This window comes from Anas platyrhynchos, chromosome 3, assembly GCF_047663525.1.
Source record: "Anas platyrhynchos isolate ZD024472 breed Pekin duck chromosome 3, IASCAAS_PekinDuck_T2T, whole genome shotgun sequence".
In the NCBI taxonomy this organism is placed as follows: Eukaryota; Metazoa; Chordata; class Aves; order Anseriformes; family Anatidae; genus Anas; species Anas platyrhynchos.
Genome location: NC_092589.1, coordinates 3,324,823 through 3,339,167, shown reverse-complemented (window position 1 = coordinate 3,339,167; position 14,345 = coordinate 3,324,823). Strand labels below are relative to the sequence as shown.

At 46.8% G+C, this 14,345-nt stretch overlaps 2 protein-coding genes across 2 annotated transcripts in view; one reads left to right on the top strand and one right to left on the bottom strand.

The window, feature by feature from the left end:
- The first annotated feature begins 92 nt into the window (after positions 1–92).
- Positions 93–1,760, top strand: NKX2-4 (NK2 homeobox 4). Its single transcript, XM_038175940.2, has 2 exons — positions 93–570; positions 687–1,760. Exons 1-2 carry the CDS (start codon positions 192–194, stop codon positions 1,343–1,345), a joined length of 1,038 nt encoding a protein of 345 aa, XP_038031868.1. The 5' UTR covers positions 93–191; the 3' UTR covers positions 1,346–1,760.
- Positions 1,761–3,455: 1,695 nt separating this feature from the next.
- XRN2 (5'-3' exoribonuclease 2) overlaps positions 3,456–14,345 on the bottom strand; it is a 50,890-nt gene continuing 40,000 nt past the window's right edge. Inside the window, exons 28-30 of the mRNA XM_072035192.1 lie at positions 14,126–14,186; positions 8,801–8,942; positions 3,456–4,258 (exon numbers count right to left, since the gene is read on the bottom strand). Coding sequence (XP_071891293.1) covers positions 4,196–4,258; positions 8,801–8,942; positions 14,126–14,186 — 266 coding nt within the window. The 3' untranslated portion in view covers positions 3,456–4,195. The remainder of the gene's footprint in view (positions 4,259–8,800; positions 8,943–14,125; positions 14,187–14,345) is intronic.

The window sequence follows — 14,345 nt, the reverse complement described above, 5'->3', positions numbered from 1 at the left end:
GGGACGGGGCCGCCCGCCGCCGCTGTCCCCCTCCGGGCGCGCTCGCTCCGCCCCCCCGGGTCTGGCGTAAAGCTGGCGCCGGGCTAAAAGAAACGGCGAGCTACGGGCGGCCAGGGGCTGGTGGCCGCCGCGCCTCGCCAGCGCACGGCTCGCCGGTGGCGGCGGGAGCGCACGGCCCGCCCCGCCCCGCCATGTCGCTGAGCCCCAAGCACACGACGCCCTTCTCGGTCACCGACATCCTCAGCCCCATGGAGGAGAGCTACAAGAAGTTCGGCGGCATGGACGGCGCGGCCGGGCTGGGCGCGCCGCTGGGGCCCTACCGGCAGCCGCCGGTGCCCGCCGCCGCCGCCGCCGCCGTCCCGCAGCACGTCGTGGCGGGCCCCGCCGGGGCGGCCGCCTACCACATGCCGCACGGCGTGTCCCAGTTCCCGCACGGAGCCGTCGGGGGCTACTGCAACGGCGGCCTGGGCAACGTGGGCGAGCTGCCCGCCTACCCCGAGGGCATGAGGAGCGGCGCGGCGGCGGGCGGCGGCTGGTACGGGGCCGGCGGCGACCCCCGGTACCCCGGCAGTAAGTGCGGGCGCGGGGCGGCGGCGGGCGGGGGCGGCGGGCGGCGGCGGCGGGCGGGGGCGGCCGCTGCCCCCTGACGGGGCGGCCGCCGGCCCTGAGCCGCGCGTCCCGCCCAGTCTCCAGGTTCATGGGCCCGTCGGCGGGGATGAACGTGGCCGGGATGGGCGGCCTGAGCGGCATCGCCGAGGGCGCCAAGGCCATCGTGCCGCTGCACGCGGCCCCGCGGAGGAAGAGGAGGGTGCTCTTCTCCCAGGCGCAGGTCTACGAGCTGGAGCGGCGCTTCAAGCAGCAGAAGTACCTGTCGGCGCCCGAGCGGGAGCACCTGGCCAGCCTCATCCACCTGACGCCCACGCAGGTGAAGATCTGGTTCCAGAACCACCGCTACAAGATGAAGCGCCAGGCCAAGGACAAGGCGGCCGCCCAGCAGCTGCACCCCGACGGCGCCGGCGGCCTCTGCCAGCAGCACTCCCCGCGCCGCGTCGCCGTGCCCGTGTTGGTGAAGGACGGCAAGCCCTGCCCGCCGCCGGGCAGCGGCACCCCGGCCCCCGGGCAGCCCGCGCCCGCTCCCCCGGGCGGCTCCGGCGGGGCGCTGCCCGCCGCCGCCGCCCACCCGCACCCCGGCTCCCTGGGGCAGGCGGCCGACCTGGAGGAGCTCTCGCCCAGCCCGCCGGCGCTGCACGGCCAGGTGCCCCCCCTGGCCCCCATGGACTCGGTCGGTGTCGACTACAGCGGCGGCATGGTCAGCCCCAACCTGCTGTACGGCAGGACGTGGTAATCGCCCCCGTGCCGCCCCCGGCGTGGACCCCGAGCCCCGCGCCCGGGCCCCAACGGCACCTCCGGGCCGCCGCCTCCCGATCTCGTCCGCGCCTCCCGCCCCTACCTCCCGTCCCCCCCACCCCGGCCCCGTTCTTTTTTAGACGCTCTGGGGCTCGGCAGACTTGGGCTTCACCGGGAAGCGGGCGGCGGAGCGGGCACGGCCGGGGGTGTGCGCGGCGCTGTGCCCCGGCGGGGCGGCCCCGATGTGGCGGGCGGGCGGGCGGCAGCAGGCGGCGAGGGGGCTCCGCGCCCCAGCTCCCGGCCCGGCCCCGCTCCGGCGGCCGAAGCAAACTGCGCCCGGGGGCCGGAGCCGCTGCGCTTATACCTTACAGACCCCTTGACCGCCAACAATAAATCCTCTGAAGTGCAACTTATCTCGGCAGAATTAATTTTATAAGGGTGCCCCTGAAGTGCAATTTCATCGTGATTTGATTGAAGGTAAATGGAATCGGAACCCGAGGCCGAGGAGGCGGCGGGCGGTGCGAGCAGCCGCTGGCTTTGGAGGACGGGACGCGCCGGGCCGCGGCCGCTCGCAGCCCGGGGACAAAGCGCGGCGGGCCCGCAGCGGCGGGGGCGGAAAGCCTTGGGGCTTCGCTGCCCGGATCGCGGGGGAGAAACTTTTCCTCGTTCTTAGGACGGCTCCGGAGCGGGGCGCGGGCGGGCCCCGCGCCTCCGTCGGGAGCCGGGGCCGCGGCGTCGCGGAGCCGCTGCAGGTCCCGGCCGGGCCCAGGCTGCCCGAGGGCACCCGAGGGGACGGGACCCGACGGGACGGGGCCGCGCCTGCCCCGCGGGCACGCCGAGAAGCGCAGCTCGGAAGCTTCCGATGGCTTCTCTTTTTCCTTATTTTCTTTTTTTGTTTGTTTTTTTCTTTTCCTTCCTCTTTTTTCCCTTTTCCTTTTTTTTCCCTTTTATATTTTTTTTGTTCCTTTTTGCTTTCTCCTCCGTTTTTTTTTTTTTTTTTTTTTTTTTTTTTTTTTACTTTCTTCTTTCTTTCTCTGCTCTCCCTCTCCTTTTACCAATAAAAGGAAACGTTGTTCTGAGGAGTTCGCCGCTTCGTTCCCGGCGCCTGCCCGCGGCCCCCGCCGCCAGCTCTGCCCCTGCCGCCCGCTCCCGGCCCGCGGCCACCCCCGCTCCGCGCCGCACTCCCGAGCGCGGAGCGGCCCTGCCCCGGGCCCAGAGAGCCGCACGGGGTCGATTCTGGGCCGGAGAAAACGGATTTCGGGCCGGGGCATCTCCGCCGGCGGCGGCGGCGGCGCAGAGCCCATCCGAAACCTGCTCCCGGGGCGCGGAGAGCCGGGCAGGGGGACCCCACCTCACCCCACCGCGGGCGCATCCCACCCCGATGGGGCTCCCTCGGCATGGAGAGCCGGGGGTTGCAGCCCGGGTCCTTCCCCAGGGGCAGGGGCATCCGCTCCTGTGACCAGCCTCGCTCCCGGCCGCCACCTTTGCACGAGCACTGGTGTTCGCCACCGGTTTTGTACCATCCGAGAAGCAAAATGTATTTCTGAGACCTAAAGGTTTGCGCATAAGGAGGCCGCTGTGAGCATTTTACAGGTCCATGCAAGACGGCAACTCTTTGCATTACAATGAAGGATTCCACTCCACCTCAATCACTTGAAAATAATGAATCCAGTTTTGTGATTTCTTCCTCCCAAGGTTACAGCAGTCCGGGCTTTTTCCTTGGTGCTGGTGATCAACATCTGGGACCACGGAGGAAGGGGCTGAAAACCACTCCAAGGAGACAGCTAAAGAAGCACCCTTTTATTGCACCCCTGCGGGCAAAACTTCCACATTTCCTGGTAGATACGATACGCGTGTTTAATGAAAAAAGGTTAGGTGGCACAACCAAGAGAGAGGTTATCAGCTTTAACCTGCTCACCTTACCTGGATGCTCTACTGTTAGCAGAAAGCTGCTGAGTTTTTGAATAAACAAAGGTTTTACTAACTATTGTGGAGGCTGCATGCGATTTTTTTTTTTTTTTTTTGAATAAATAACAGGGAATGTGTGTGCATATACACAGATACAAAAGTGTTCTGGAGGGGGAAAGAAATAAACCACTCAATACAGCTTAGAATTTCAAAAGCCACTTTATAAAGCAAATAAAAATATTTACTGATTTGGTACACTCACATGGAAATCCCTAGAAAGAGTACTAAAAATGAATGGAAACTCCGTACTTGGGAGCGATTTTTTAATTATCTATCAAAACAAACAAATACACCTTCTGTGCTTGTTTATGTTACAATAACAGAAGTCGAAAACAGGCACAAGTTGTAAAAGTTGAAATGTTTTAACTACAAAGTCCCAAAATCTCTTCTTTTTGTGAGAAATTCAAAGAAGCATCTTACAAGGAATACTGACAGACTTGTCTTTAAACATCGTGCTCCTCAGACTGCCTGCTGTGTCTTCCGAGAGTTAATAAAATCCGATTTCTGTGCATTCTTTAAAACTCCGCGTCTGGTTTCAGGCTCTTATGTGTGAAGTAAAGGATGTTTGGAGTTCAAATTGACAGGCATAGCTAAGCACAGCTTGTACACGTAATAAAGACAAAACAGCACTCCTACCTCATCAAATGTCTCACAAGCAAATTAGCAAATCTAGTTTACTCGTATTTTGCAATACACTATTTCAAAGCGACACAGCCCCTGCCCCCCACCCCTCGAAGTAATCAGTTCAGTAAGAAATGTGCACGTTTAAAACAAGTATCATAGTTTTAAACTACAGGATTCCATCCCCCCCCTCCCAATTAATAAAAGAACAAAAACAACAGACATTTTCTATACTTAAAAAAAAAAAAAAAGTCAAGAGCTAATTCCAGCTGTATCTTCCTGAGGGAGGTGGCAGCGGGTAGGGCCTCCCGGGGCCATATGCCTACAAACAAACAAAAGCAAGCATTTATTTTTTGGATTAACATCATAGTAAACAAGTTAGCTGAGCTTTAGGCGCCATACAAAAATGAAACAATGCATCCTTTACACAGAAAGGTACCGCTGATGGAGCTGACCATCTCTTCACAGCGTTTCCAGACACTCTCCTGAAAGCACAAGCTTTAACTTCCACTAAAGGAGAGCAACTCTGGACAGCACCAACCCCACGCTTACATCTGTGCCGCGGGAGCAGCATAGTTTCTAAATAAGAAATAAAACCATCACAAGACAGCACCACGGACAGGCTCCTTCCAAGCTACCCCACCACTGCGTACTCCTGGCTTTCAGCAATACTGGGAACAAAAAGGTACAAAGCGGAAAAAAAAAAAAACAAACATACAAAACCCACACCTGACGGGCAGATCTGAAATGCCAATTTTTAAATCCTACAGAAATGTGGGTTTTGCAGTATATGCACTTTTTCTTTACAAAGACAAACGGTCTAAGTGTAATTTTTCTGAACTAAATTACCAGTGATGCCTGTATGCTGTTAGCAGGATTAGGCAGGTTTATTTTTATTATTTTGTAGAGAAAAAATTCCCTTGACTACTCATTTTTTGTTTTAGTTATAAGCAATCCTATGCTAAAACAAGTCGGACATTATTACTGATAGGAATCTTTACGAAAAAAAAGAAACTGTTTTTGTTAGAGAAGCAGCGTTTTTTAGCACTCACTCATTTTAAGTTATAGGTGAATTATCCCAAAATGTCACATTGGAAATTATTGCACATTAAATACATTTTTCTATTTAAATTTAGATCTGACAGTGATCTGATTTACAATTATCCAGTGTAAAAAACTGTTGGCAAATTTAATCAAAAAGCTGTCCCCTTGAAGCACTTCAAATGATTTTAAAACCTGATCTGTTGCAGAGACCAGAAAGTTCATTCTGCTGACAACAGCTATAGAGGCTTTGTTTTTCTGGGGGGAGGACACGGTGGGATGGGGCATGGCCAGGGGTGGCGAGGAGGGCTTCACTCCCTGCTTTAAAAGAGAAATCCATCTTCATCCTGCCCAGCCCTATGGGGGCACAGAGACAACCACTGAAACTGGCAAGACAGCGAGCAAACCAGTGACAGCAGGGTGAGCTGCAGCACGTTTGCATCAGACAATCAAAAAGGACTTTCTCAACAGAAAACAATTTTTTACACCCCATTCTTAACAGAATCGCAGAAGAGATGCACAGAAGATATTGCTTCCACTCACAGGAAGATGGTCTGTTTGGTTTTAATTGTAATCAATTAAAAAACAAGTAGATTGTAACCCTTGAATAATCCTTGCAGTTGCATGAGCAGCGGAGATCCCTGCCAGCATGTGCAGCATAGGAGCGCTCGTACCAGCTACACAAGGAATTTATCTGGACACTCGGTTATGTATTATTACGGGCTAAAATCACGATGTCAAACATCTGAGCGACACAATCGGATTTATTCTTTATTTCTCTGGAACACCTCAGAGACACCAACAAACACACACTATCACTGAGCCGTCTATATCCATGGCAGTTGCATTAATTTTGGAAGCACTTTGTAGCAGTGCGTTTATTAACCTCTTCAGGCCATGTTCTGTATGCTGTAAAAAAGAATTCAGAGGTGAAAGGTACCAAAGATAATTATTTATGCTGCTATGTGTCACCACTTCCACTTGAATCCCTTTTCAAGGCTTTAAAGCTTTGAAATTTACAGGCAGCAATGCTACATTCAGTTATTGGTTTTGCACCCTAAACCCTTTCAGGTAGCTTCTAATTTTACTCCATTGCTGTCAGCCCCAAGGAAATAATGACATCTGAAAGTTAGTTTTAAAATTAACATAAGAAGTACTAGCAACAAAAATTAAAAAGGAGATCGAAAACAGCTGGAAAGCAACATAATTGCTAATAATTTATTTATTTATTAAGGAAGCAAATCCACTTGGCCAGAAATACTTTTCCTTAATAACCATCACACCGCAAATACAACTAAAACCACGCAGCTGTAACTTCCAAATACGATCCAGCAGATGCATCCCATGCTAATGACAGGTGAATTACATTTTGGGCAGAGCTACGCTATTACCAGCATCATGCTTCCTACTTCACCATCCCGGTGGCAAGCCCCTGGAGAGCTGTGTGGGTGGAGGCTGCATGCCACAGCCAGCTTGCTCAGTCCCGTGGGCTGCGGATGCCCGGGTGCCCCGAGGTCTCCGCCACAAGATGCTCTACCAGGTGGGGCCAGCCGGGTGCCCTCCCTGTGCCCATGCTGCAGACCTTCCTCTAAGGCAGTTCCTGCTCATTTTTGCCTCGTCCAGCTGCAACTGCTACTCACTAAGATTTATGGTCAGAAACAAACTAGCCTCAGTGCCGATTTCTCTCCCCAAAATACCCAGCTACTCTACTTAGGATGAAGGAGCAGGGTGGTATGTTGTAGCAGACAGACTTTTCAAGTGCCTATTTTCCAGCCCTGATTAAATACCACCTGGAATCCACCAGCGTAATCCTCCCTTCATTTTTCTACAGTATTACAGCAGCCCCTATTAGGTATTAAAGCAATTATGCATTTATTTCTTTGTCTCCAGTGTTTTGACTAAACCAGAGTAACTCAAAAAGAAAGATTTTTGAAAACTGATCCTCTCAATATACCTTACCCAAATTTCAAATATACTGAGAAAAACTGCTGAGGACAAGTTGGGCAACACAACCAGGATTCAACCCCTGCCTAGAGCACCATTTCCCCACTAAGGCTTAGTGATCACAACACCCCCTGCCTAATTTTGTTTACAGCAAGAGGAAGGATTTGAACTGCCAATACCTCCCCAGCACACTTGAAGCAAGAGCACATGGTATACTTGCCTCTCGTTTCCTGCTGCAACACCAGTATCACAACTGAATGAACTGGAGACGAGCCTTACTCCTGTCTTAAAAACCTCCCTGGCGCTAAAATGCTCCAGGGTAGGAGTTGGGGAGGGGGGAAGGAGGGAATCTCACTGCTGCTAACAAGGGCAGAGCCAAACAAGAGTTTAAGAGTTGGGAGCACCAGGGCAGGCTGCTTGCTGGCTATAGATCTTTTCAGCAGCAACATGTAATCCGGCAGCCAGCAGACAATGCTGAGAATGGTATTAGTGGCTCGCAGGCTGCTTCTGCTGGGCTGCCGTTCTGACGAGCTGCACCAGACACAGAAGCACATGGCACTCTGCAGAAAGCTTCCTCGGCAAAGGCCAAAGGCTCTTCTGTTACAGACCAGGTTTGACAGTACCTGTCCTTTTACATTGGCTGCCTTACAAAACCCAGACTGTAACAATGTCATGGTGCAAAAGTGGTGGTGATAGATCATGCTACCCGAGTCTCCCAGTCAGAAAAGTAAAAACACGAAGTGGACAATGAATCAAAAGTCGTAAAAATGTTGTAAGACTTCTGTGTGCTGTATAACATTACGTTTTAAACGGATTGTGCTTGCAGCCCCTGCGCTGCATAAGCAATGGAGACTGGGATGTTATCCAACACACACCGCAGGACAGAATTCTGACCTACATGAAAATCACTCTATGCTTCCAGTAGCACGGAAAAATAGGAGAAAACTTGAGAAATCAATCACCAGATCTGACTCTGCATCACACCGCATAACACGTGTTTGCAGACTGGGATGATGAAAAAGAAAACTAAGATCACATAACTAAAAAGTGACTTGTCTGGAGCACGTTTATGAGAGGTAGCCATAGAACCAGGTCCCAACAGAAAGCAAATTTCGAGTTGCTTGTGCCTCAGTTTCCATATAAAGACTGGGAAATAGTGCTGTAAGCAAGCAGCTGAGTGTTCTTTCTCTTCCCCCGTTAGTTCTGATTTACAAAAACATCAACAGAATATGAAGTTTAATATAAATATCTGAAATTTATATAAAACTAGAAAATAGCATGGTAATGCCAAAATTTCTAGCACACAGGTATATTCAAATTATATTTTTACTGGGATCATACACACACAAGAAATATCTCATAAGCAAAACAAGCTGCTGCTTTTAAGTATTTTAATTCTGTTGCATTTTCAGGAACAGATGACAAAGCTACCTATAATTTTGGCTGAGGTCCTCTTACTGTGTTTGCTTGTTTTCATTTAACCACACAAAGCTATTTTCACGTGTACTCTCACAGTCATGCTTATCTCTCTGGCCACCAGAGTCTAACATTTAAACAGTTTTTCAAAAAAGATAACGATAGCTTATATTTTCTCAAGCAGCAAGACGTGTATGACTTGGTAACACACTTGATCTGGTTTTAATGAAAAGCAGCAGCAGCACAATGATGGCATGGGCCTTTTGCCACAAGCACCCGCAGAGGGACCGGACAAGGAAGGGAAGCTTATTTGTCAGTACTTGCACTGGTGACATAGCTATCAGACTAAAACCAGCTCAGGAAGGCCCACCTATGCTGCGCTCACACCCTTCTGCCACACAGCATGAAAGTGTTACTCAGGAGGAGAGCAAAACAAGGAAAAAATCAGGCAATGTTTTCATACCTGTCTTCCCCTGTCCATTCGATCTTCAGGTCTCTGCGGGTAACTCATTGGTCCACCCAGCCCTTGGTACTGACCCGGCTGGTACTGACTTTGGGACGGCAGCACGCGGTTCCAGGCAAGCAGAGGGGCAGCCCCAGCAGTTCTATAAGAGAGAAGAAACACACTGCAGCATGAGCTTAACTCGCAGGGTTAGAGTTTCATACTACAAAATCTAAATTTCTACGTCCTAGTTTGATGCATGCTGCCATTTGCCTCAGAGTTGAACTCTGTCAACTCTTTCACATCCAACCACTCCTGCAGTGGTACTGCAGATGGCCACATCACTGGAGACAAATAGGGGAAAAAAAACAACTTCTGAGGTTCTCTTACGAAACGGCCACATTTGCTCCCTGCTTCCATCACCACAGCTCAGACGTTACAGACCCATGCATTACCATAAGCAGCAAACAACTTTACAACCCACATATTTTTCAAATTCCTTGAAAGGATTCTGTCCAGCGTTTATTTTAGAGGCAAATTTGCCAGTTCATCCACAGTGATCTTGAATGTTGATTAAAACCCAGATATCATCAAGTTAGCTAAACGTAACACACCATCCAAAGAGTAAACATGTGCAATACAGGAGAATGAGGCTTTCTTTTCTAAATGTCCAGACTCTTTCTGGGAGTCCATTCTTTCTAGTTAATTGCAGGTTGCAAATGAATTCTTACTGCGAGTATTCTGAATCTAGGGTAGGGGCCTTGGCTGCTTTTTCCCATCCATTATTCTGCTCAATATGTCAGAAGGTCTGATCGGGAAGAAACCTTTTCAAGTTCTATTGATGCCGTTTTCAATTGACCATGGTGACCTAGCAACATAAGCACTAATTGGCATGGACTGACTGACATTTGGTGTACAGTTTATATGGGAACGCAAATTCAACATCCATTATAACCTAGTTTGCCATCCCAGATTACTAACAGCAAGAAATGTTTTAATTGCCTTCAAGTACCTATTCTAACATTACAATTATAAAGCAACAGGTATAATACATCAAATCGTTGTTTGATTAAAAATATTTAGAAAAATGATATAGCCATGATATAATCTTTAAAGCTAAGCACTGGTGAGGGTACAATTCCTTATGGAATTCATAGCAGTTGTGCTTTGCAGTAGAATATATTGTTGTAATGGACAACTACTGGCTAGTCAAAACAGTTAATCTTTTTTGACCCCTGTTTAAGAGAGCCTGTTGAACAGTGTGTGGATAGCCTGTTGAAAGACAGCAGTGGGAACACACTGAGCATGAGCACTGCGTTTCATATTTACCTGCTGCACTTCTGAGAGTTGCTTTGCTTGTCTTTGAAGAATCCTTCCCTAGATTTGTTCAAGTAAATTGGTAGGACTGCAGCTTTGGACAAACAACCTTACCCAGAGGCTGAGTTTGATATCTACTTTTGAACACACACACAGTTCAAGGAAGAGGTATGACCTCAGGAAGAGGCTGACCAAGGCAGTAGTTGTAGCCAGCTGCACTGTGGCAAGCAAACACAGCTTTGGGCAAGTGAGGGAGCGACAAATTTCACCAAATGGAATGGAGCTAAATTTTGAATTGGAAAAAAAAAAAGGAAAAAAGAAACCACCACCAAAACACACCTCCCCCTACCATTTTCGAAAATGAAACAAATGATACCTGCTTTTAAAAGCACTGCTCTAACCTGATCAATAGGCAACTGATTAACCTGATGGGCCACAAATGTACTAAAAATGAACTCACACAAAAGCTAAATGGCAACATGGAAGTGTGCGTTTTTATTTTTAGCTTCAGAGATGTTTAGAAATGCATGATGTTATCTGAATCATGCATTAGAAAGAGCAATATCATATTTGAACTTAACAGCACATTATACTTTCAGGGGCCACTCAAAATCAGTATTGTATGTAAGATATTCCTTTTGATTGTTTTGAATATTAATATTTTTTCATTATTCTTAGAAGACAGCAGGCTCTTCAGGAAGAATATACTGCTCAGCCTTAAGAAAAAGTCTATTGAATTACCTACACAACCCCAGTTCTAGATGTTTATCAGTCATTCATCAGTTTCTATGACTTTGGCAAAGTCTTTATGATAAATACCTTCAGCCCTGAAAATTAACAGGCAAAAACTTTTATTATATGCCTGGAATGGGAAATTTCAAAACAAATTTAATTTGACATTAATATGCATTTTGTGTAGAGTTCAAACATTTCATTTTTACAAAGTGATTTTTAGTGAAAAGTCAGTATATTTAGCATTTTAGTCTCAAGGCCCTCTTAAGGAGGGCACTGAAGTTGGTGATGATCAGTTAGAACTACATGTTCCCGGGGATAAACTTAGTAGGAAAAAAAAAAAAGGTGCAGTACATATTCTGATCTTAAAGTCAGAAAAGCAGATTACACCTTTCTGCTGCTCTTAATTCACTGAGCTATATCCTATTTTTGTAAATCAAAATTTTACATTATCATCAGGTAAACAACTCAGGAAACTACAGGTTTCATAGCAATTGACTTTATGTCCATCTATTAGATGCATTAATTAGTGATTTAAGTTACCTGAGAATGGAGATTTGTACACAGCAAAGCTGTGCCTTGTGGGTAACAAAAAATTGTGCTGTTTGAAATATCACCTGAATCCACATTGTCAGAGTTACACAAATGCACTGCCCAGAGTTACATCAACTAATAATTAAACTAATGCATATACAGACAGAATAGCTAAAATACAGTTTCAGTAAACTTTATACAGTAAAGCATATCTGTGTTACAAAGTCAGCCTCCTAGGAGATCTCTTCTACGAACAGGTTAGGCAAAAGGATTTGCTTAACCACTAGATTACAACCTTCCAATTCGGAAGGAAAACTGGTAGAAAATATACAAAAATCGAAGGCAAGAATATAAAATAACCTTCTGTTTCCCTTCAAGTATGCTGAAAGGTGTCCTGTTCAACAACAACTCACCAATTCTATTTTAACTTGCCATACATGGAATTGCATCCCTAAATTTAAGAAAAGGAAAATCTCACGCAGGAAACAAGATCATCTAGATTATGAAGAAAAACCTTTACACTATTGATTTTTTTTTCCACTCAGGCCTATGAAAGAAGAGCCAGTTTAGCCACAGCTGCAATACTCTATCCCAGAAACAGCACAAAGGCTCAAAGCTTTTCTGGCAGGGACAGGCTCCTCGCTTATCCCTTGCTTGATCAAGGATATTGCAACCTCCTGTCAACCCTCTTCATCTGAAAAGGCTGGAGCTGGGGCTGGCCTCTCCCTCCATTGCTTTCTTCCTGGGAGTCTAAGTGGCAGAGAACAGAAATTCCGTGCAGCTCTGGGTTGCTTTTTGAGCACCTGAAGCAGCAGTGCACAGCAATGGCCTCAGGGCCAGCAGTGCGCACAACAGCAGCTGTGCAGCACCACACAGCCCACTGCTGGCCTGGCAGCTGCCAGGGAATTAAGTGGGAAACTGGGAAACTCTTTGGGGTGGGCTGAGTTCAACTGGTTTGACCATTTTTTCTTAAAGGTAGATAGCCCTGATGCAGCTTTATGTTTAAACTTTTGCTTAAACCTCTATGCTTATCTCTGTATGGCAACTAACTCAATGTCAGCCCTAAGCATCTGTTTGCACACCCTCCTTCCCCAAATCAAATACATTCCAAAATTGTGGCAGAGTTACTTATCCTCAGCACTAAGACTGGCAAGTTAGTGCTTTTCATGAACTCCCAGAGGTGCAACAAAATACAAGACAGGGAGGGGCACGCATTGTAAATACACTGCTGTAATTCTAATTCATGAATGAAGCTCTCCAAGCAGCACTGTATGTCTGCAAAAATGTATCAGGACAGCGTGTGATCACCTGTAACAACATTATAGCATGAACCAAGTGCAGGAGGAATCCTCTGACAAGATTCTGAAGAGACAGACCACTATGGCAAATAAAAACAAAAAAGATATGTTTCAAGTGGGAAACAACAGAATTTGTCAGAAAATAATTACTTGCATGTGAACCAAGAAACTCTTCTACTTTCCAAAATTAAACAGCCTGATAAGATGGCAAAAGTATAGCACTGTAAAAAATAATCACAAGTTACAGAACTGTAGCAGTATTTCACAAAATGGCAATATACAAACTGTATATATGTAAGGTGTGGGGATAACAACTCTCCTGGACAAACTAATATTGAAGTCCTTCATGCAAGATTCAATTATAATGCAATATGCCACGTTGACATAGCACAGGACAAGGGAGCTGAACTTCCACAGGGATCAAAATGGTTGCCATGGCAAGTGTGACGGCAGAGGGCTCAATAAATTCTTTTAAAGCTGATATTTTCAATGGTTAACATTTGCAAATAAAAATGTGGAAAAAAAAAAAAAAAAGGAAAAAAAATCTGCCTAAAAGCAGAAACTTCAGAGGATCTCACAGATACTCCTATTCTTCCACAAATGCAAACAAATATAATTATTCATAGCTTTCACAGGTACAGTTAAGTTTGTAAAGTCAGCCTGACTTAAGGGCATACAACCTATCAATGAAGGATCGCATGTAAAACATCCCTTATTATCAAACCATGTCACATTCCTTCTATTCGATGGCACTTATTGGACTGCAGATTCCATAATCCTTCTCTGAGTCCCTTCTGCATTTAATTCAGTTCAGTCTTAAGTAGTTAAAGAAACTGTTTTCAGTGGCAACTAATAACTACTGACCTACAGTGACACTGCCCTACAATAGGCTTGTCAGGCCTGAAAAACTTGTACCAAAGAAGCTGATTAGGACTTCAAGAGGTTTGTAGCAAGAATCAATGGCTAGTCTGTACTAATGCTGTGGTTGCGGCACAGAAACGATAAAAGTGGAACACCATTAGTTATGCCTCATTAAGCTCCACAGCCCTCCTAAAAAGAAATTTGTTTAGCCTGTCCAAAATCTAATGCAGTTTTAAGCTCTCTGTGTTCAATTTCATAGTATCTCAAAAGCTTCAATAAGATAAAGGCCAAAGAACCAAGAACGGTACCAAAGCACCAACAGTAAAGTTAATTTTGAAGTCTGAGTTTTAGTGGAAAGTGTTTTTGCCTTCCTTTTTTAATACAAAGTACTCAAACCTTTTAAAGGATGAACACTGCAAAGTGCACTCATAAACATAAATAAATCATGGGACATTAATTAACGTTAAAAATCTGTTGTATCTCATGATTTGAACAAATTTAAACAACAAAGTTCAAAACAGAAGTAAAAATATTGTGAAGCCTGACAGGAACAAACACATACTCCTAGCCACATCTAACCAAACACCAGTCCCACCTGCCTTACCTTTGTGGTGTCTGTTGAAACAAAGGTGTAGGGCCTCGCCAAGTATCTTGGGGTCTAAGATCTACAGGGTAAAACAAAAAGTTAAAACAGAATAAGTATATTTAAAAGAACTGCGCTCCAATTTCCACACTCCATCACTTACTTTTAAACATGCCATAGCACTTCTTTTAAGAAGGCAAACAGAACAGAAAAGTGCAGACTGGAAACACTACAGAACACA